The sequence below is a fragment of the Alosa sapidissima genome, chromosome 23 (genome assembly GCF_018492685.1).
Source record: "Alosa sapidissima isolate fAloSap1 chromosome 23, fAloSap1.pri, whole genome shotgun sequence".
NCBI lineage: Eukaryota > Metazoa > Chordata > Actinopteri > Clupeiformes > Clupeidae > Alosa > Alosa sapidissima.
In genome coordinates this window covers 20573566-20596947 of record NC_055979.1, presented here as the reverse complement: position 1 = coordinate 20596947, position 23382 = coordinate 20573566, and the positions used below count along the sequence as shown (strand labels likewise).

At 43.9% G+C, this 23382-nt stretch overlaps 1 protein-coding gene across 4 annotated transcripts in view; it reads left to right on the top strand.

Moving 5' to 3' along the window:
• Positions 1–23382, top strand: part of si:dkey-88l16.3 (low-density lipoprotein receptor-related protein 2) — a 36978-nt gene that overhangs the window by 679 nt on the left and 12917 nt on the right. Inside the window, exons 2-37 of one of the 4 annotated variants that reach the window (XM_042081142.1) lie at positions 486–605; positions 817–1047; positions 1251–1364; positions 1708–1827; positions 2014–2136; positions 2253–2456; positions 2821–2989; positions 3161–3329; positions 3560–3782; positions 3991–4113; positions 4280–4498; positions 4749–5075; positions 5281–5499; positions 5741–5905; positions 6190–6453; positions 6686–6901; positions 7287–7439; positions 7810–8076; positions 8561–8776; positions 9415–9576; positions 9716–9982; positions 10275–10487; positions 11572–11745; positions 11851–12117; positions 12325–12561; positions 13101–13277; positions 13465–13731; positions 14285–14500; positions 15887–16048; positions 16285–16500; positions 17288–17455; positions 17686–17901; positions 18423–18652; positions 20778–20907; positions 21499–21692; positions 22163–22349. In XM_042081142.1, the coding sequence (XP_041937076.1) occupies positions 486–605; positions 817–1047; positions 1251–1364; positions 1708–1827; positions 2014–2136; positions 2253–2456; positions 2821–2989; positions 3161–3329; positions 3560–3782; positions 3991–4113; positions 4280–4498; positions 4749–5075; positions 5281–5499; positions 5741–5905; positions 6190–6453; positions 6686–6901; positions 7287–7439; positions 7810–8076; positions 8561–8776; positions 9415–9576; positions 9716–9982; positions 10275–10487; positions 11572–11745; positions 11851–12117; positions 12325–12561; positions 13101–13277; positions 13465–13731; positions 14285–14500; positions 15887–16048; positions 16285–16500; positions 17288–17455; positions 17686–17901; positions 18423–18652; positions 20778–20907; positions 21499–21692; positions 22163–22349 (7125 nt within the window). The remainder of the gene's footprint in view (positions 1–485; positions 606–816; positions 1048–1250; positions 1365–1707; positions 1828–2013; positions 2137–2252; positions 2457–2820; positions 2990–3160; positions 3330–3559; positions 3783–3990; positions 4114–4279; positions 4499–4748; positions 5076–5280; positions 5500–5740; positions 5906–6189; positions 6454–6685; positions 6902–7286; positions 7440–7809; positions 8077–8560; positions 8777–9414; positions 9577–9715; positions 9983–10274; positions 10488–11571; positions 11746–11850; positions 12118–12324; positions 12562–13100; positions 13278–13464; positions 13732–14284; positions 14501–15886; positions 16049–16284; positions 16501–17287; positions 17456–17685; positions 17902–18422; positions 18653–20777; positions 20908–21498; positions 21693–22162; positions 22350–23382) is intronic. The other 3 variants (XM_042081143.1, XM_042081144.1, XM_042081145.1) reach the window with 3 other exon arrangements.

Sequence of the window (23382 nt, the reverse complement as noted above, 5' to 3'; positions counted from 1 at the left end):
TGTATGGCATCAAAGGTTGATTCAAATACCTAGTGTAAGGTCTTCATAACAATCTTCCATCCTTTTGCTTTTATTTTGCATCTTACTTTTAAAAAATGTGCCTTTGCGTCATAGAAATTTACAGCAGACCAATCTATCCACATTATATATCTGGTGTATGTCACTGATGCTCTAAGAAGAACCTCTGGTGTTTTTTACTTTTCAATAATAATAATAATAATAATAAAGACGTTTTGTTATTTATTGTGTGGGTATTTTTGTATTTTCAAATTACTAATTAATTGTATTTTAATGAAATACATTTTTCACATCAGTATTTTGTATTTTATTTTATTAAATTTCATGAGCCAGTATTTGTAGTTTGTAACAAAATAGTTTTTGATGTATTTGTGCCCACCTCTGGCTCTAGGTAAGGAATGGGTGGTTTGGACCAACATAAAACACTTAGTTTTGCAGAAAGATCTAGACACTGTAACTCTTTCCAGGATACAATCAGACTTGCACAGAGGAGCAGTGGCAGTGTGACGATGGCACTTGTATTCGTCGTTCATGGCGATGTGATGGTGGCAGTGACTGCATCGACGGCTCCGATGAATTGAAGTGCTGTGAGTAGAGATGTATTAAAATCCGGACCACTGCCTTCTTAGATGCCCTACTTGACTAAACATTTAGCCTACTTTGCTCCTCTAATATCACTAATGTAATACATTGCCTCAGACATATTTTAATATTGACAAGCTAATGTAGTTTCTCTCTCTGCATGATTAACATTAGGCTAAAACCACTTTAATGTTGTCGTGATTATATCTCTCTCAGTGTGTGGTCCAGGTGAGACTGAATGCGCGGACGGTTCCAGCTGTGTGAAAATGTCTTTAGTGTGTAATGGTCAGGCCCACTGCCCGGATGGTTCGGATAAATGGATGTGCACACAGAACTCGGGGTGTTTGCCTGGTGACTGGACTTGCCGTAACAAGCTCTGCATCCCGATAGAACTAAGATGTAATGGACGCAACGACTGTGGTGACGACTCCGATGAGGAGGCTTGTGGTAAGTAGGGTACAGGCCAGAGCGTTCAGCCATCACTCATTTAGATTATTAAAAAAAAAAAATAGTGCAATTAATGACCTGTGTGTGAAGGTCTGAGCCCTACAGCAAACCGAAGTGAGGAATAGGAAATCCTTAAACCCAGCTCAGAAGCCCTGATGGGGTTTTATTGACCTTTTACCCGTTGTTGTGACATTCTGTTACAGGTCCTTGTGGGGACCCCAGACTCCGCTGTCCTGATGGAGTTTGTCTGACGGCCTCAGAGAGATGTGATGGTATCACTCAGTGTTCTGATGCCAGAGATGAGCCTGCCTCATGTGGTGAGTCAAAACTGACAGGCATCTGATTCAAAGCCATACGTGCTGCTCACACTAGAGAGTACCCCAAGAGAAATTATCCTGGGTTGAGTTCAAAATGGACGAAACGTTGCAAAGTGTTTGATTCAAAACAGTGGTGTGTTGAATGTTCTGTTTGTGCAAGGGCAGCTGAATAGAGCATTGTTTGCTTTCTTTTTGGGAGGAAAAATCCAAGGCTGATTTCAGTACACGTTTCATTTTCTTTTCAACTTTACATTCTTCTCTTTCATCTCCTAAATGACTGTAGGTAGATGCACTGTGCACATTGCCTTTTCATAATACAGGGGTTTTGCATGCACTCCTTCAGGTAAGAAATGCTCAGAGAGGAATGGAGGTTGCAGTCATGCCTGTGTGGATCAGTCAGCGGGGGCCGAGTGCCACTGTCCTGCTGGCATGGTTCTCTCTACCGATGGAGTTAACTGTGAAGGTACAGATCTGGTGACTGTGTGTGCGGTTTTTTTTAATTAATTTTTTATAATATAAACGGGCTGTAGTATTTCCACTGAATAATGTGGTAAATATTGTAAGGTAACACAGGACAGCATAGCACAAGAATGTTTGTTTTTTCTCTGGTATTAAAATACTTTGGATTTATTCCATCTGGATATTGCAGATTTTAATGAATGCTCCCAACCTTATGGACCATGCCAGCAATTATGTTTCAACACACCAGGCTCTTTTGCCTGTCACTGTCGTGATGGTTTTAAGGAGCGTGCGAATACCTGTCAGGCACAAGGTATGATCTATCACTGTAACTGGATAGTGCAGCAATGCTTTAAAGACTGCTAAAAACCCATCCAATGTTTTAAAGATTGTTGAAACCTCTCCTTGTTGTGTTGTCTTTCTAATCAGGGAATGCAACAAAGCTTTTGATCACCAGAAAGAGCGCCATTGGATTGCTGAACTTGAAAACTAGACAAATTGAGAATCTGTATACAGCTGACCGGGACCCAGTAGCCATCACGTATGATCTGGCGCGTGGCAGTATTTACTGGGCTGACGACCAGGGCCGCATCTTTAAGGCTGAAGGGCAGAGGATTACTACCCTCTATGAAGGCGAGTTTGTCTCGGTTGTGGCTGTAGTTGAACTGATCGGGTATGAAACTAATGCAGTCGAGCCTTTTCTGATTATTGTGTGACTGGAAAGTGCCTTCATGTGAATAATAATACATATATATATATATAGCTAGCGCCTTTCTCAGACTCAAGTTCACTTTACAAAGTCAACACAAACAGAGCAAGACAACAACAAAAAAAAAGGCACTCATGTATGCAATTCAGCTTCATTTGAATATGAAACATCTGGGGGAGGGGGGGGGGGGGGATAGCCAAGTATCTCATTTCAATTATCTATTCTAATCTGTTGCACCAAAAAATATTATAATATAGATATATGATTATTTTGTTCTTTCTTTCACAGGACAAATGGGGATTGGGAGTCTTGCATGTGATTGGCTGAATGGGCATGTCTACTGGACCAGCGCCAAAACACAGACTGTGTATGCTGGGAGCTCTGATGGCAATGGTGTTGCCGTGGTAATGGCCAAGGGTGGCACCCCTCTGGACCTGGTTTTACTGCCCACCGAGAGGTGAGAAACACTACAGAACATGCTCTGCTGCTGTGTCTGAATCTGCTAGTTTAGTTTGGCTTGAGCCAGAAAAGCTAAAGATAAGATGCACAAAATCCATGTGCTGAAAATGTATATTTTAGTTTTGTTGTAATAAACCACTTACTAGTCTTTCCCCCTTTTTTTGTATAGAAACATGTTTTGGATAAACAAAGGCCAGAATGGAGAGTTGAGCATTGAGAAGGCAAGCATGGATGGCTACAGAAGGTCGTCCCTGGCTATCATCACATCAGAATTGCCAAGAGGTCTCACTCTGGATGTAGCTTCTCGTCGCCTCTACTGGATTAGTGATTTCAAAATGGTATTTTTTTTATGCTATTCACACGCTATTTTTTTTTTTTTTTTTGAGGCACCATGTAATATTGGTTCTCTAATAGCAATGCACCATGACGTGTCTGGGCTTGTTCTCAGTCAATAGCACATAGTGTGTAACTAAAATTTTAATACAATTTAGCAACAAAATTACGCATGTATTTTATGCTTTCTCTGGCTTTATCTGAGTTCTGCCAAAACGTTCCTCTGGTTGTTCAGTCGATAGAGACGGTGAAGTGCGATGGCAGTGGGCGCTATACATTTTGGGACGTCTTCAAAGGCCGTGCTGCACGTGCTTTATCTGTGTTTGAGGGTTTGTTCTACTGGGCAGACGACAAGTTCCTTTGGCAAATCGACCCAAAGGACCCTAAACAGAGCAACTTTATAGTCAAAGCCACCTCGCCCCATATGACTGTCTATCACAGCCTTCAGCAGCCTCATGGTAAGTGCTCACCAGATTATTATTTCTAGGTTACATTATTTTCACTGGTGCTCTTGACCCAAGTTTGAGGTTTGAAAAAAATGTATGTATGTAGGGGTAAAAACTTTAGATGAAGTGCATTCTAGGCATTCTGGTTTTCCAAATGATCATTTAAAAGTGATTGGACATACAGTAGACGCTGTAAGTCGTCTGTTTTTGAATTCCACAGATGCACCAGCTGCCTGTGTTGCATCACGATGCCCCCTGTGTCTGCTCTCCAAAGTAGAGCCTGTTGGCTACACGTGTGCTTGCCCCAAAGGACTTCTCTCTCTATCGGATGGATCATGCTCATGTATGTTTGCCACACAAGTTTACACAATTTGCACATTGTTTCATGTCCACCACTTACTAGCATTCTCAAATGTAGCCATTATAATCATCACTTTGGCTCGATTTTATTCTGTTTTGTAAATATCAATCAGTGTATGCTATGCATTTTCTTTTCCTTCTGCACTCAGATTTTAAGCTTGTGTATGCTACACCGACCAATATATACATGCTGGAGTTTGCTAAGAATCCACCTGTGAAGACGTCGCTGTTGACCACCACGGAGGACATCGAGTCTTTTGACATCAGCTGGAGAGCTGGCTCCATCATCTGGATTAATGGGACAGGACATCTGAAGGGCCAGTGGCTGAGTGGAGGAGAGTCTGTGTATATTCCAACCCCTGGTCCTGGTAAGTAGAATGAAAAGACGACTGCATGTGGACACACATAAGCACTCTGCACTGCTCTGTGTGCCCATCCCCTCACCCCACCCCCAATCTCTACTTTTTCTCTGACATGTCTTCCAATCGGAAGTCTTATGTTCAAACTCCTATATTTATGCTATACATATACTTTGTACTATATCAATATCAGTATTTTGTGTCTTACTTTAACTTTGTATTAAACAGCAATCTTTTATCTCTTTGTACATGACTGCAGTGTGCTTGGTGCGTGTGGACCAACAGACGGGAAACCTGATCTGGCGCTCATGTGACGGGTTCACCGTTGGCGTCACCGCGGTGAGCCTCAGCCTGCCTGACCACAGCTACACCAAAACCTTATACGAGAGCTGGAGAGGGGTCAAGGACCTGTATGTGGACTGGAAAAGGGGCCGTCTCTATTGGCTGGAGACCGCTTGTGTGCACAGTATGGCGCTTGGTTTCTCTGGAGGGGACGCCCAGAACGTTTTCTGTATGGATGGGCAATCCTCTGGATACCTGGCGTTCGACAGGAATTCTAACGCTTTTCTGTGGAACTCCATGTCAGGTCAGTCTGTGTACAGTAGGTAATTAATGTGTATGTCCCAGTTGTAAAGAGAATGTTGATCAGATGCTCTTAAAAATGAAATTTTCAGCTCTGAGTAAGTGCAGTGTGTCTGGGGAAAAATGTGCTTGAATGGACTCCATCTTTTCTACCAGTCTGTTTATGAATTATATAATGAATGTAACTAATCTGCCATGTTTTCTCACAGGACTACAGATAGTGAGTCTGTTGAAGATGAAGAAATATTCCCTGGGCAAGAGCTGGAGCGTCCAGGGGGATATCGAGGCGGTCTCGGAGCCATTCATAGTGTCCTATGCCAGGAACATCATTACGCTGTGGGGGCGGAAGGATGGAGCATGGGTCACTGAAACCCCTGTAGAGAAAGGCATCGTTGGTGTGGTGGTTGCAGAATTGGAGCTAATGTCAGGTTTGTGACCGAAACCGATCTGGGGATCTGCTTTTACAAGCTTCTGCCCACTGGCAGAAAATAAGCCAATTACACTGACCTTTTTGATGTATGCATTGGTTACTGAAATGAAGAACTATCTGTAATGGCCAGGTTGAACTAATGTGAAGTTATTCAAGTTTGTAAGAGAATGGATGGATGACTATAATTAGCATTACAGTAGGCTTGCTTTAGTCTTCTAAAGGCCTTTGAATTTTCATAGGTCAAACTTCCATCAAGGTCAGTCAAGAGCAAAGCTGCAGATTCCCCTCGGTACTGTGTGAGGGCACGTCCCTGTGTATCTCCCAGACCCAGCTGTGTGATGGGAGGAGAGACTGCCCTGATGGAGCAGATGAGCAGGGCTGTGTCAAGTTGTGCTTTAATACAGGTATGACTAATACATTTCAGCATCTTGAACCTAATAAACAAACTTGGGCTAATAAACTTAAACTTCTACTAGATCTATTATGGGTCTGGTTGTCATTGAAAGATAGTATAGACTGATAGCAAATGTTCAAGGAAAGATGGAGGGTATGAGATTAGGAAATGTCATAGTTACCATGAAATTTAAATGATGACCATGAATGAATCTATCAACAATGAATGAAACACTTTCAGATGAAAGATCTGTTTTGACTGAGTAATGATTGCTGTATTGTCCCACCTCCTCAGCTCATTTCCTGTGCAAGGACAGGCGGAAGTGTATTGAGAGGAACCTGGTTTGTGACGGGCGCTCCCACTGCTTTGATGGATCTGATGAGGTTGGGTGTCCCACCGTTGCTACCAAGATCTCCAAGACAACCCCTCTGAAGTGTCGCTTGGGCTCTAAAGCGTGCCGGGACGGCAGTGAGTGCGTCCTCCACAGTCACGTGTGTGATGGCGAGAAGGATTGTAGAGACGGATCGGATGAGGACGGGTGTGATCTGTGTCAGGAAGGTGAATGCTACTCTAGTCTTCACCCTTATCATAGACTCCACTAGTGCAGTTCATCTTGGACTCATTTTAGTTAATTTCGGACTCCCTTAGCTTGAAGGATTGGAAGGGTGCCTGAAGTTTGTCCTGATTTTGTCTTGTTTAAACCTTGCTGTAGTCTTCAAAGTATTAACAAATGGTGAAATAAATGGCAAAGTTGAAAAAAACGATTTTATTAATCCCGCTGCCCACATAGGCCAGTTCCAGTGTGCTAATGGGAGGAAGTGTATTGACCAGAAGCAGGTGTGCGACGGGACGCCACAGTGTCAGGACCGCTCAGACGAGCTGGACTGCTGGGTGCCCACCAAGAGCTGCGCTCTGCGCTGTGATGGCCAGAGCCGCTGCATACCCCAGGTGTTCATCTGCAACGGTGTCCAGGATTGCTGGGACTCCTCGGACGAGGCTGGCTGTGGTGAGCACTAGCATTTTACACAGGACCAAAGTCATCTGCCAAGATCTCCATTTTAGGGTTTCCTCTTGCCTCATGTAAATTACAACAATATAGAACTGCTGATCAGGTCACTGTCAGTGATGAATATAAACCAATGATGAGCCATAATTAGCCATGTTGCCCCTATACAATACAGGTGCTCACCATGATTTCTGTGCTGTAGCCTTCTCCTTTTAGATGCCTAAAATACATTTTGATTTGCATTTTCACCTTCAAAAATGTTCAGTCTTTTTTTTTTTTTTTTTTTTTTTTTTCCCCCCAATTATAAAAGGTGTTTGAAACGTGTGGACATGTACAAGTTAAGCCTTTTTGTCTGTCTTTTTGTTGTTGTTCTGGACTGTTGCAGCCATTCCCCCTCCGGCTCCGAGATGTGATGGCCCCTCAGTGCTGTGTGAGGGGACGTCCCTCTGCATCGCTCCTGACCAGCTCTGTGATGGAAGGAAAGACTGCCCTGATGGCTGGGATGAAAAGGGTTGCCTCAGCAACTGTCCAAAAAGAGGTATTAAACGAGAGAAAACAAAAAAAGCGCTATAAGCGCAAACACTCGCTCTTTTGTAGTGGGTGTGTGCAAAGGTAAAAAAGGAAGGTAACAAAGGCACTCCATTTAGAACAATAATTGAAAAAAGCCTTTAATTCAACATGTTTAAAAGCACAAGATCCTATACGTGCTGTGGCCATATTGGCCGTCTTCAGGGCACCCAGATGTATTAAATTACATTACATTTGGCTGACGCATTTTTTTTAACCAAAGCCCATAAATAATCAGTGTGAGTCACAATGGGTCCAAGTGTGGACTGTATAACAGATCTTAAGTCCATAGTTCACAGAGGCGGTCAACAAAATGTGACCTCTGCCATTCTTCTCACCAGGCCAGTATCTGTGCAAGGACAGGCGGAAATGTATTGAGAAGAGGCTGATTTGTGACGGCCGCGCCCACTGCTTTGATGGATCTGATGAGGTTGGTTGTCTCAACGTTGCTACCAAGACCTCCAAGACCACCCCTCTGAAGTGTCATTTGGGCTCTAAAGCGTGCCGGGACGGGACTGAGTGTGTTCTCCACAGCCACGTGTGTGATGGAGAGAAAGACTGTAGAGATGGATCAGATGAAGAGGGGTGTGATCTCCGCTGCAAACCAGGTAAATATATACATACATGCATACATACATACTTTTTTGTAATATTTTTGTTTCAAATGGATTCATGTGCAGATTAGGGGTCATCAGCTAGCCGAATAGTTGACTATTAAAATTGCCTGTCAGTGCTATAGGCTGCAGTCAACAAGTTGTGGACAAAATTGGTGGAGCAGCGGTAACGTCCGACTGACTGACAATTGGTCATCCTGGTTTTGACTCCCACCGTTGCGAGTCCATGTCATTTTGCATAAAATCTGCCAAATACTAGTCAACTTTAACTTTAAAATTGCTAAATGATAAACAGGCTTTACTATGGATGGAAGTGCTTCACCTAAAATAAGACCTGTAGCAAGAAGTAAAGCCTTTTGATTATGAAACTCTTCCATATCTGACAAGATACAATGTTTAAACCTCCAGTGCTGTTAAGTCTTGAAATGACTAATTTTAAAATAGGTTTTTGGTTAATGGTTCTGTGTGTTTTCTGCAGGTCAGTTTCAGTGTGCCCATGGCAGCATGTGTATTGACCAGAAGCAGGTGTGTGATGGAACACCTCAGTGTCAGGACCGCTCCGATGAGCTGGACTGCTTCAAGGCCACTAAGGGCTGCAGCCATCGCTGTGATGACAAGACTCGCTGCATCCCCGAAGGCTTCTTATGTGATGGAGAAAAAGACTGTACAGATGGCACTGACGAGGCTAATTGTGGTGAGTCACTTCTGCTCATTTATATGTTTAGGGAATATTGATCATTTTGCCAATGATCTGCCATCTTATCTGGAAGGGCTATGAATGCTTTGGCTCACTGATATCCATAGCAATACATATTTCATGTCTAATCACCACCTTTCTGTCAGTCCTTTTTACAGCTGAGCTTATCCAAGTTTCATTTGTGATTGTAGAGATTGACTTATCGTATACTATACGTAAATTAAATTGCAGTGAGTTTCTTTTGTCATGAGATCGACAAAGGAGAGTAAGAGTTGAGGAATGACCAAAACAAGTCATGCTTTGGGGTTTGTAGAACCAGAGGAAATGTTCCATAAATACATGAAATGGTAGCAAAACATAATCTTGTTCATAAACCGCAGATGCTAATAAATAAGTAGTTCCACTGTTTTCCACATAACTGAATTCTATTTGTGGTGGTAGGTTTGCAGAATGAACTTGAATGCAACAGTTTTTTACAAATTAGCGCAGTGTGGTTGTTATGATGCTAACCAGATTTAAAGCACAATTTAGTACAACCTGAAAAATCATTGTGTGGTGTTCAATGTTGATATTGTGGTGGGCCACCACAAATAAGTCAATGTATGGGAAACACTGAATCCTCTCTGTGTCAACAGGTTTCCCCACTCCTGCACCAATCCCGTCCCCCTGCAGGTTCCCCTCGGTACTGTGTGAGGGCACGTCCCTGTGTATCTCCCAGACCCAGCTGTGTGATGGGAGGAGAGACTGCCCTGATGGAGCAGATGAGCAGGGCTGCGTGGATGCATGCTCAGATCCAGGTATTTATACTGTAGCTTATACATTGGGCTTAAAATTATGCCTATTTTCCACTTGTGTTAGGAGTACATTTTAAATGTTAAAGGTTGTTCATGTTTGGCCAATTTTGAGGGTGTTGACTTATTTTTCCCAATTCTATAGCACACTTCCTGTGCAAGGACAGGCGGAAGTGTGTCGAGAGGAACCTGGTTTGTGACGGACGCTCCCACTGCTTTGATGGATCTGATGAGGTTGGGTGTCCCACCGTTGCTACCAAGATCTCCAAGACAACCCCTCTGAAGTGTCGCTTGGGTTCTAAAGCGTGTCGGGACGGGAGTGAGTGTGTCCTCCACAGCCACGTGTGTGATGGAGAGAAGGATTGTAGAGACGGATCGGATGAAGAGGGGTGTGATCCTGTCTGCAAACCAGGTGAGGGTGAACCATAAATCCTGTAATGTGGTAATTGTTGTACTAAAAATATTGAAACTTGATCAGTAACGTGAGTATAAGCAATGAAATAATTGTGATTGTGTTGTGGCCTGTTTGCTCTGTGTGCGTATGTTATGTGCATTCATGTTTGTTTGATGGCCTAGAGTACATTTAGAATGTAGTGTCTGTCAGGGTTGGACTCTAGTGAAGGCTCGGTCTGCATATGCGGGTGCCTTCACAGTAACTTCAATGATCTCTGAAACATAGTAACTTATAAAGTCTCTGTCTCTAGGCCAGTTCCAGTGTTTCCATGGCAGCATGTGTATTGACCAAAAGCAGGTGTGTGATGGAACACCTCAGTGTCAGGACCGCTCAGATGAGCTGGACTGCTTCAAGGCCATGAAGAGCTGCAGCCATCGCTGTGATAAGACCCGCTGCATCCCTGAACACTTCCTGTGTGATGGAGAGAGAGACTGTCAGGATGGCACTGACGAGGCTAACTGCCGTGAGTAGCTCTGTATATGTGGGAGCACCAAACGCTTGACTAACACAACACAATGTAGTTCTTTTACCTTAATATAATGGCTTCAAACGCAACACAATGTAGTTCTTTACCTTAAAGAAGCACTATGCAGGTCTGATTATTCCTTCGCTGTTTCTGGGTTTTCGCAGGATTTGGGTTTGCATTTTTCACTACACAGCTCCCCCTGCAGCTTCGGTAGCAAGTGACTGCTACGCTAACCCCCCACTAGCTAGCGAGCTAGCCATCAAGAAACCAAGCTAAACACATACAGGGCTCACAATAAAACAGTCGAGCAAACATATTGTTCAAGAGACTATCAAACCACATTGCAAAGACGAAGTTCACCCAAGGGTAGGCTACTTACAACTTCAACAGCAACAACTTCGTTTTTTCCGTGGAGAAGCGATAGGGGGAGACTAAGCATCCACCAAACGACCCAGAAAGTGTTGTAGAACCATCAGAACGACTCTTAACCTGCATAATTAAGATCATTTTTGCTAAAATTGTTGCATAGTGCTTCTTTAATATAATGGCTTCAAGCTCATTTTGAGGCTACTCTGACTTACAACACGAGGAGTAAAATTTGACATTGCCAATGTGCTCCTGGAACATTTCATATTGCACTATGTAGCAATTTTGAATGGGTAGGATCATGACTTTCTTCTTCGTCGTCTTCTGTAAATGGCATTGAATATTGACCCAAAGGTCATAAATATTGATTCTTCCATCGTGTTGCTTTAACACTGTCTGCTCTCTAGAGTCTAGATCTGCAAGATCAGAGTTGAGCAAACTGTTGCATATACGGTCATATATTTCATATATTTAGCAACTGGGGTGTTCCACTGGACTTGCCATTGTTCCTCAATCCACATCACAGGGGTCTACAGTACTGCATCTGTCCACTTTGTGAATAACTGGGTAAACCTGCTTGCACTTAAGACTAAGGAGATGCTGATGTAGCTAGCGGTAGCTGTTGCTTTGCTGAAACATAAATACGACTAAAAAACTATGATCTCAAACCAGTGGCCTTCTGAGAACATTCACTTCAAAGTCCTTTTGTCAACAGAGTTGACTGCTGGTGTTGCCATGGCGATGCCAACCCCGCCCCCCTGCAGGTTCCCCTCGGTACTGTGTGAGGGCACGTCCCTGTGTATCTCCCAGACCCAGCTGTGTGATGGGAGGAGAGACTGCCCTGATGGAGCAGATGAGCAGGGCTGTGTGGATGCATGCTCAGATCCAGGTGGGCTTTGGATGATTCTGCATAGATAACTTGATAAATATGCTGCCACATATGCATTTGTGTTGTAGTATCAAAGCTAACAGTCTGGCTTTGTCACCTCTGCAGGACACTTCCTGTGCAAGGACAGGCGGAAGTGTGTCGAGAGGAATCTGGTTTGTGACGGGCGCTCCCACTGCTTTGATGGATCTGATGAGATTGGGTGTCCCACCGTTGCTACCAAGATCTCCAAGACAACCCCTCTGAAGTGTCGCTTGGGCTCTAAAGCGTGCCGGGACGGCAGTGAGTGCGTCCTCCACAGTCACGTGTGTGATGGAGAGAAGGATTGTAGAGACGGATCGGATGAGGACGGGTGTGATGCCGCCTGCAAACCAGGTGAGGTTGATGCTGAGCAACTCGTGCTGTTATCAAGTGTGTAATGAATCGGCCTGTGTTTGTTCAAAAGGCTAAGAAGGTTGTAGTAGTGTTGTCAGGTGATGGAGCACTTTTGCTGTGACACAACTGGCTTTGTATTAGGTTGTCTGATTTTTTTTATTTATATATAAACATAATATATGTATATTGCAATTGCACCACCTGCAGGCCAGTTCCAGTGTTTCCATGGCAGCATGTGTATCAACCAGAAGCAGGTGTGTGATGGCACACCTCAGTGTCAGGACCGCTCAGATGAGCTGGACTGCTTCAAGGCCTCTAAGAGCTGCAGCCATCGCTGTGATGAGAAGACCCGCTGCATCCCACAAAACTTTGTGTGTGATGGAGAGAGAGACTGCCTGGATGGCACTGATGAAGCTAATTGTGGGGAGTCCACTGGGCCTCCAGGTATGTGTTTGTTTGTTTGTTTGTTTGTTTGTTTGTTTGTTTGTTTTGCTTTTATGCCTTTTAATCAGACAGGACAGTTAAGAGTGACCGGAAGCGAGGGAGGGAGAGATGGGATGTGGTCAGAAAATGACCCAGGTTGGACTTCGAACCCAAATGTGGTATGGATGCTGTGCCACAGTGTCCCCCATATCTTGGTGAACATTTCTGTTGATTTTTGGAGAGCAAATTGGCTGTGGAATGTTTAATTCCATTCTAATCCCGTATTGTTAGTTGACACCTGTGGTGGTGCACTTAGCACGCTGACATTCTGTTATCCAGTCCCCTTACACTCGAAGTGTTGCAACTATTTTTCTTTTTCTATGTGAATAGCTAAACACACCGGTCACACTTAAGAATAAGTTGTTTAGACAGGTAGCCAGTGTCGGATATTTAACTGGAATCAGATATTAATGGTGTACTTGCTTTGTTTTATTAACTGCTGTAAATGTACTATATAGGTTCTTAGCTACGAATCATTTGAATTATTTTGTCACCAACAGGTTCTACTACCCTGGCACCAGCCTCCACCACCACCATCACCTCCCCCTGCAAGTTCCCCTCAGTACTGTGTGAGGGCACGTCCCTGTGTATCTCCCAGACCCAGCTGTGTGATGGGAGGAGAGACTGCCCTGATGGAGCAGATGAGCAGGGCTGTGTGGATGCATGCTCAGATCCAGGTATATATAGCTATAGCAGGTTCAGTAGGCTTCATGGAGTTGTGCATTTTGAGCTATAATACACATGCATGCACAATACAGCTCCAAAGGCAGTCAAGCGTCCCCATATGTTATTGTTGCTGTAATGAAATGGGTGTTATGCTAGTATGATTAGAGATTTATCAGTTGTCCTCTCCATCCTCCTCAGGACACTTCCTGTGCAAGGACAGGCGGAAGTGTGTCGAGAGGAATTTGGTTTGTGACGGGCGCTCCCACTGCTTTGATGGATCTGATGAGGTTGGGTGTCCCACTGTTGCTACCAAGATCTCCAAGACAACCCCTCTGAAGTGTCGCTTGGGCTCTAAAGCGTGCCGGGACGGGAGTGAGTGCGTCCTCCACAGCCACGTGTGTGATGGAGAGAAGGATTGTAGAGACGGGTCAGATGAGGAGGGGTGTGATCTCACCTGCAAACCAGGTGATTTCAGACATACAACGGAAATGTTTTTAATTCATTGTGCTATAGGTGGGGGATTTCCCACAGTGCCTGATCAACAACAAAGCCGATTTGCATTACAAAGCATGAGCCATTTGTTGTACCCGGGATCCGTAAAAATGCTCCTTCACAGTACAACATGTATTGCCATAGAGGCCAATCGACAACCAAGCATATCTAAAACTACAAAGGAACAGGACACGAGGTGCAACATTTATACAAAATACATTGTACCCAGGATCTGTAATGGCTCTCCCTTCATAATGCATATTGCGCTAGCAGTAGTCTGACTGCCTAACCAAAGAAAGAAAAGAATCATGGCCTAACCAAAGGGGAAAAAACATCAACAGAGCAACTTTATCAAGCAGGAACTCAGAAAGAGGAATTGGTTCTAAGAGTCCTGTACTGAACAAATATACCCTTTTCATGCCTTCATGCAGCAGCTGGAATCGCAATAAAGAAATCACCAATTCTTGTCACTATTGATGGAATGCTAGTCACTCATCATGCTTGTCTGTGTTTAATTCATCTGCAGGTCAGTTTCAGTGTGCCCATGGGAGCATGTGTATCGACCAGAAGCAGGTGTGTGATGGAACACCTCAGTGTCAGGACCGCTCAGATGAGCTGGACTGCTTCAAGGCCACTAAGAGCTGCAGCCATCGCTGTGATGAGAAGACTCACTGCATCCCACAAAACTTTGTGTGTGATGGAGAGAGAGACTGCCTGGATGGCACTGATGAGGCTAATTGCAGTGAGTTTAAAGTAACATAACATATCTCGGAGATTTTCTTTGTACTTAATGTGACCTGTTGCCTTTTCAAAGTCATTTGACTTTGAGGAGCTAGCTCATCTTGTTCATACAATAGAAACTTTGTAATGTTCAGATGAGGTGAACTGCTGTAGTTTTCTTTGACCATATGGGGGTGCCAAAACTTCATTCTAGATTCTTTGCTCTTTGGACATGCTTTTTGGCCCATCAAAGCCACATTTTTAGCCAGCACTAAAACACACTTAACATGTCCACATTCTGCAACTCAGAACCAGCAATGCATGCTCCATGAAGAGAACCAACAATGTCTAAATGTTCTATAAACCGTTCCGCACCCTCTGTCCCTGCGTGTAAACAGCTGAAGGCACCTTGGAATGCTGAGCTTTGATTTGACTGACTAATCCAGGTTTAGTCAATGGTTGACATACATGTATGGATGCCATTGTACACGTACTGACAAAGGTTCAGTACACTGTGATTGAAATGCCTTTCTATTATTAGGATACAGCTTGTTGGCCCTATTTACATAAAATTGGAACAGCATATCTGAAAGGGGGTACTGCAAACATGCATGATGAACAACACCAGGAAGGATTACAAAAACACTCTGTATTGATTTATGTTGGGATGCACTGATATCAGCCAAACATTGGTATCAGCCAATACTTGCCTAGTTGACTGGAATCATCCTATCAGTAAATAATTTTGGCAGTGGCTAATGTTCATCTGTTATGTCGCATCAATTCTGCACTAGCTAAATGGTATAAGTGAACATAAAAGATCTACAAAAATAATAATTGAAAAATAACTGAATCATTTTCATTTCCCGGCCATTGTAGGGTAATTAACAGTAAAACAAAACGACAAATAAATAAAAAATATAGTTATTAGCATTAACTGTTATTGTAAACCTAGGTGTCAGTCACAATCGGTGCATCCCTATAGATGTATGCCTATAGTGGCCTGTATGAAATGTTAATGTTGTGGTCGCTGGTTCCAAATCGTTTTGTAAATGAATTCATCCGATATTCATCAGAGTTAATTACAGCAGTCTTTTTTAGAGGGAAAAACTCCTGTCCAGGAACCATTCATTTTCTGCTCACATTTGATCCCTTCAAGGGAGCCATTCCCCTCATGTATACCTGTTTTAGAGTTTCACGCTGCACTCTTAAATGCATTTTATGACCTTTTATGTTTTACGTCATTTCTGTATTTTATGTTCACGTAAGTATTTATTTTTATATTTTCCTTCTTTATTTTTATTTATTATTATCTGCCATTCTAAGATGTAAAGCACGTTGAGTTTTCTTGTGTATGAAATGCGCTATACAAACTGTCTTGTCTTGCCTCTCTGTCCGTCACCAACAGGTCTCACTATGCCTGGTCCAACCCCGTCCCCCTGCAGGTTCCCCTCGGTACTGTGTGAGGGTACGTCCCTGTGCATCTCCCAGACCCAGCTGTGTGATGGGAGGAGAGACTGCCCTGATGGAGGCGATGAAAGAGACTGTGTGGATGCATGCTCAGATCCAGGTAAAAAACAAACGTGTGCTATATGGATCAGGTCTTACAATATAGGGAATGTTTAGAGATTTATTTACAAATCATACAAAGCCTCTCTAGAGTCAAACCAGATTAGGTTATTCAGGTGTGAACCCTACGGCCGCTATGTCGGTACTGAAATCTGACATGCATACTCAAATTATTAAATAAATAGTATTTTTCATATGGTCACGTCACACTAATCTCTCCCAATTTGGCTTCTGTAGCCCACTTCCTCTGTGAGGACCGACGCAAGTGTATCGAGAGAAAGCTGGTATGTGACGGACGCAACCACTGTCCCGACGGCTCGGACGAGAGGAAGTGTCCAAAGCAACCCTCCTCCTGTGACCGCACGTGTGACGGCGGCACCAAGTGTCTGACCCAGCCGCAGATCTGTGATGGGACACACCACTGCCAGGACGGACAGGACGAGAGCAACTGCTGTGAGTTTGGGAGCATACTGGTTGTGATTGAGATCATTGTGTGGATAAATGTAAACAATGAACAAAGTAGATGCACTTAAGTCTGTTGGGTCTCTAAGGAGATGGGTTGGTATGTTTGTTGGGTAAGTCTATGTCTGGTCTCTGACTGAAGTGTTATATGAAGGCAGAAGGGATTATGAGCAGATGTTAATGTAAGAGAAATATGATGTTATTGTTGCTGACAGGTGATGCCCATTTCCATACTTTGACATTGAAGAATGCTAATAAAATTGTCTCCTTGATTCCAAATGGAGACACAGTTGACCGAGTAGATTCCAGTGTAGTTAAGAGCAGGTAGAACTTGAGGCTGGCTTGCAAAAGAATAGTTCTTTATTCTGGATGTAACAACAGAGTTCTGGTAACTCTGTTATACGCACAGCACAGTGCACAAGGTGAAGCCAAGGTAATGAACTGAAGCCAAGATCTGGGAAACTCCTGGATAATTATAATACCAGAATATACATTCACGTCTGGGGTCAAATTGGAGGGGGGGGGAGGACAGGCAGTGATATAGCCTTATTCAATTAAGACGTCTTGTGGGGGAACAATTAGTTGGGTACACCATTTGCTATTGTAAGGTGACAACATTCTGTCTGCTTACAATAAACATCCTGTTTCTGCAGTATTAAACAAAGAACCAAAAGAATGACATACAGAAAACCACTAAAATCTAACAACATGGACATGGTATGCGGGTTATTATGACGGCCAAACAGAACCCATTTTCTCCTGTGATCACCTCTCAAAGCTGGATACAAATCCCGTTGGACCACGGCTTCCCCTCTGAAGTGTCGTTTGGGCTCTAAAGCGTGCCGGGATGGGACAGAGTGCGTTCTGTACAGCCACGTGTGTGATGGAGAGAAGGACTGTCGAGATGGCTCGGATGAGGACGGGTGTGACCTCGCCTGCAAACCAGGTGAGGAGGTGTTTTAACTTGTCCATACAGGCATGGTGGGTGTTTATGACTGTTATTCTTTAGGTGAAGGTTTTTGGAGAATGGCAGCGGCTGGCATGGAAGCATTACCTGATGAAACTTTACTTTTCTTTACTTTGTCTACGTAGTTTTTCATCTTAAAATAGAAGTATGTTCTAGACTAGAGTCTGCTACATTTAAAAAGTGTGCACATAAGTCATTTTCATCCACAGGTCAGTTTCAGTGTGCCCACGGAAGGATGTGTATTGACCAAAAGCAGGTGTGTGATGGAACGCCTCATTGTCAGGACCGCTCAGATGAGCTGGACTGCTTCAAGGCCACTAAAAGCTGCAGCCATCGCTGTGATAACAAGACCCGCTGCATCCCTGAAGGTTTCTTATGTGATGGAGAAAAAGATTGTACAGATGGTTCTGACGAGGCTAATTGTGGTGAGTCACTGGACCTTTGCAAATGTTTGAGGTGTCATAACCAGCACTGCCCTCCATATTGTGCTTGTACTGAGCAGCGGCTCTTGTTGATCTTGTTTAGTATTTTTTTTTTTTTAAGTGGATATTATAGTGGATATCCTATAGGGAAAGTATACATATTCTTATTTCCATAGTATATCTTTTTGCCTTCCACAATACTTGTCCATACATATATAGTGAGCTGTTTGTTTCATGTGTTTATCTATACAAGGACGGGAACAAAAAACGCCACATCGTAACACAGACCAAAACATTATTAACGAGGTGCTGACCTCTGATTTTACACCTAGAAATTAGATGTCACACACTCTGGCTCTAAATGTATATATTGGGTAACATTTTGCCTGTAAGACCAGATCCAGAGTGTGACAAACCACACACACACACACACACACACGCACACACACACACACACACACACACACACACACACATAATTTTTTTTTGGTTTCTTTTTTTTCCTGTCCTTATCTTTCATCCAGTGGTGGAGGCGTGCGGGAGTCCTCAGTTCCAGTGTGGTAACGGCCAGTGTGTGGACCAGCCCCTGCGCTGCGACGGCTACGCTGACTGCCGGGACCACTCGGACGAGAAGGGGTGCAGCCAGCCACCCACATGCCCCCCGCAGCTGCGCTGCCCAGGGAGTGATGAGTGCCTGCTGCAGGAGTGGCTCTGTGATGGGGACGAGGACTGCAGCGACGGCTCCGATGAGCGGGTGAGAGGGGGCAGCTGGAGGTGGGCAGAGGGTGGCATGGTGGTTGGGTGTAGGTGGCATGGTGGTTGGGTGTAGGTGGCATGGTGGTTGGGTGTAGGTGGCATGGTGGTTGGGTCTAGGTGGCATGGTGGTTGGGTGTAGGTGGCATGGTGGTTGGGTGTAGGTGGCATGGTGGTTGGGTGTAGGTGGCATGGTGGTTGGGTGTAGGTGGCATGGTGGTTGGGTGTAGGTGGCATGGTGGTTGGGTGTAGGTGGCATGGTGGTTGGGTCTAGGTGGCATGGTGGTTGGGTCTAGGTGGCATGGTGGTTGGGTGTAGGTGGCATGGTGGTTGGGTCTAGGTGGCATGGTGGTTGGGTGTAGGTGGCATGGTGGTTGGGTCTAGGTGGCATGGTGGTTGGGTGTAGGTGGCATGGTGGTTGGGTGTAGGTGGCATGGTGGTTGGGTTTACGTCTCGTGGCATGGTGGTTGGGTTTACGTCTCGTGGCATGGTGGTTGGGTTTACGTCTCGTGGCATGGTGGTTGGGTCTAGGTGGCATGGCGGTTGGGTCTAGGTGGCATGGCGGTTGGGTGTAGGTGGCATGGCGGTTGGGTGTAGGTGGCATGGTGGTTGGGTCTACGTCTCGTGGCATGGTGGTTGGGTCTACGTCTCGTGGCCGTTGGGTCTAGGTGGCATGGTGGTTGGGTGTAGGTGGCATGGTGGTTGGGTCTACGTCTCGTGGCAGTTGGGTCTAGGTGGCATGGTGGTTGGGTAGTGTTAATATTGTCACCTATTTTTAATTTAGTCGTAGTCTTAGTCTTGTGACAAAATGTCCTTTTTAGTCTGTCATATTTAGTCATTTAAATATATTTTTTGTTAGTCAAGTTTTAGTCGACTAAGTCTCGTCGTTTTAGTCAAAAGAAAACTAAAGGTATCTTAGTCTTAGTCAGTTTTAGTCAAAACATTTTAGTCTTCTTTTTTTATAACAAATTATTTCTGATTACTAGGTAGGCTATCTAGCATTGTGGCATAAAGCTTAGGTAGTTGGCTTTCTAACTCGGGCAAAAATACCCGGTGTTGTTGTTCCATGTAGTTTCATGTTGCAGCCACAGGGTTGCAGCAACAGCACGTAGACTAGCCTACAGGAAAGCTGTTGCGCATGAACTCATTCGGAATATTTTGAAAATGTAACAGGTAGATATTCTGTCTTCTCATTTTGTTGAAGAAAATGAAGAGAGATTTTATCTTAGTTTTTATTTCATGCAAAACATTTTAGTCGTCTTTTTTCGTCAACAATGATGGATATTAAGATAGTCTTAGTCAGTGTTACAGTACATTAGTGCCGTCTCGTCTTAGTCATCAAAAAAAAGGTCGTTGACAAACATATTTCCTCTCGTCTTGTCTGACGAAATTAACACTATGGTTGGGTCTAGGTGGCATGGTGGTTGGGTCTAGGTCACGTGGTGGTTGGGTCTAGGTCACGTGGTGGTTGGGTCTACGTCTCATGCCACCAAGGACGTCAGTGATGGCTCAGGTTAGGGTGAGGTTGGGGAATGCTGTGGTGAATTACAGTGATTCATCAGTGATTCATGCACAGCCAGTGGAATTATTTGATTAGTTTGAGTCATTCAGTGTGTAAGCCATCTTATCAGATGCTGCAACAGTTAGCAATGTACAGTATGTGAACCTGAGATTTTGTGAAGTTATGTGATGAGGTTTCAATCTTACTATAGCAAAAGAAATGTTTTAACCACAAATGCAATCATGAGGAATATGAGTGTGGTATTCAGGAATGTTGCACCTAGACAGATATGTTGCATCTAAGAACTGTTGAAGAGCCCTCTGAACACTTCTAACAACCCAGCACACTGAACATTCACTTACCAATCTGTATATACCCATGCACTTCCCTCCTACCTCCTTTTGCTACTACACTTGGACTAGAACTTAAACCTTCTCATCCTCTGGTAGTAATATTTATTGTAATATTATTGTTAAACTCCCATTTACAAGGGAGCTTGAATGTTGAGCCTCATTTTGTAAATTGCTTTGGATGAAACACATTTATTAATTTAACAGATGTTATGTAACCGCATGATTTGTGGTGTATTTACCCTTTCCATATTCCTCCCTGGGGAATCTTCTAGAACTGTAAGACTTCACTGCTGAAGTGCGGAGAGATGCAGTGGGCATGCTCCTCTAAGGACCAGTGTATCCCCCAGTCCTGGAGGTGCGACGGCACCAACGACTGCCATGACCACAGCGATGAGACTGGATGTGAGTGCTGTTGCATGCCTAATGTGCGGCTTTATTTTGATGGTCATAACTTGATCAACCGGTTAGGGCAGTGTTTTGGGTGCAGTTTTAAATGGGTCATTGTAAATGGCCCTGTACTCAGATTTCCCTGTCTCTTTCGCTGAATTGACATACAATAAACCTAAAACGACATAAAGTTATAACATAAAACATAATTTTCAATTTGTTTAATCAAAATCTCATTTTGAACTCATGCAATTGGCTAATCACAAAGGCTGCAATTAATTGTGCAGCTCACAACTCTGTCCCAGTGGTTTAATGACGTCGTATCTCTAGTCATGTCGTCTAACTTGAGTGCTGCACTAGCATGATAGCCAAGCCCAAGTAGGCTTACTTCAACGAAGTTGGAATATTGAGCTGAAGCTTGACTTTATTTATTTATTTATTTATTTATTTATTTATTTATTTATTTAATCACAAATCAAATCACTATCACCGTATCTGTCAGAAAAAATGTTGTTAGATATTTCCCCCAAATGGTGCAGCCCCATCACTGGCAGTGATTCCATGCAGTGTGTTTGTAAACGTGATTGTTATTCTGCGGTGACGTAGGTGGCCAGGTGAAGTGCCTGACTGGGAAGTTCCCGTGCAGAAGTGGCGAGTGTGTGGACCTGGCGCTAGTGTGTAACGGAGCCACTAACTGTCTGGACAGCTCGGACGAAGGCCCAGGGTGTGCTAAAAGCAACTGCACATCCTCCGGCAGCCCCCGTTGTGACCACACATGCGTCCAGACTCCTCACGGAGCGGTAGGCTGCACGTCTCCCCAAGTCCCCCATGCACCCTTGGTCTATTCATATAGACCCTTTCAAGAGTTCCATTATCAGCATCATAGTTGGCCCCACAAGGCTTCTGTTTTAACATTCCATATGTTATCTTAATGCAGAGGAAGTAGATTGGGAACCAAATAGAATGTTCAAGCATTGTTTTTGTTTTTATTGTTGAAAGGGTCTATAGACCAGATACAAATGGGTACAAAATCATGAATGGGTTTTCAAGCTATAAACAGAGAGCATAGTTTGGCATGTAAGTCAGACATTGACTTCATAGGATGTGCATACAGTTATGACTGTTTGAAATATGTTTTGTCATTTTGTAGCCATGCAAAAGGATGTACACATTTGTTCTTTTAATTTTGCTGTAAAAGTACTGTTCTGCTAACAGGCCAAAATATCAGTTGGTCTTTAAACTGAGATCTGTTCTCCATGTTGGTGGGCAGAGGTGCATGTGTAAGGCAGGCTTCAGGCTGCAGGCGGACGGGCTGACCTGTAAGGATGTGGACGAGTGTAAGGAGAGTGGCCCGCCTGCATGCTCACACATCTGCCTCAACTCCCGCGGATCCTTCCTCTGCCAGTGCAGCCCTGGCTTCCTGTTGGAGCCTGACGGGAGAACCTGTAAAACACCAGGTGTGTGCGTGTGTTTGTTTGAGAGAGGGGGAGGGAGATTGTTTCTCTTTCTCCAAATTCAATATATTTTCTTTTCGTTCTGTATTAGTGGAAGGTCACATTTCCGCTTTGCTGGAATACTGTTTTTGATCTTTTGAGTTTTGAGGTTCTGTAACCAAATATGATGGTTAGCACACCAGTTATATTTCCATATCCAGTGACGCATGTCTACAGTATCTTTGTTGGCATGGAGGTTCCCTGAGGCCAATGTAGTTTCCTCTGTAGCCCTTATCAAGTACAATTTGTCTCTTTGTTGTTTTAAGTCCCCAACGTAGTCTTCCAGACAGCGTTGCATGGAAGGCACTAGGGGTAGTGTTAGGGTTGGGTGCCTTAAAGTCGACGGTGGGGGCTTAAAACAAGCATTGAGTGTAAGCTTGACACTAGCTTCTGTGCTAGTCAACAATCAAAATGCCCCATTTCTGCTGTGGTGAGAAGTGCAGTCGATGGTCATTGCCAATCAGTTCAAGAAATAGAAATCAAACGATTGATACTGGACCATAGCTTCAGTCAAGTTCGATTTACAGAGGAGCAAATATGACCGCAATGCAATGATCCTCAGTGCAGCCCTGTGACACAAACAGTGCCTATTTGTCTTGTGAATAGTGCATCCTGTTCATCCATTTGTCACTGCAGAGTTTGAACTCTGCTGTGACAAATGGAGTTTCAGAACTTTTGAAGATGTCACCTCCCTCACTTGCATGTATGGAATGCAAGGTGTGGTGTCCCAAAGGTGAAGGACAGACCTAGCAGAAATGACAGTTGGGTTTTTCAAAACAAAATGTTTTCCACCTGAATGGATAAGATCTGAATATTTCAGTTTCACAGTGGAGGCATGTTTACCCTCATCTGAGGGTAGGAAAGCAACACATGGTAATGAGCGCCAATGTGTTATGGCCACCTTACACCAAACAACTTTGAGAAGATTTGGTAAAGAGTCTTGAAAGATTGGAGTCTTGAGTAAAGCTTGAATGGGGGCATTTGTTAAAAGACTACA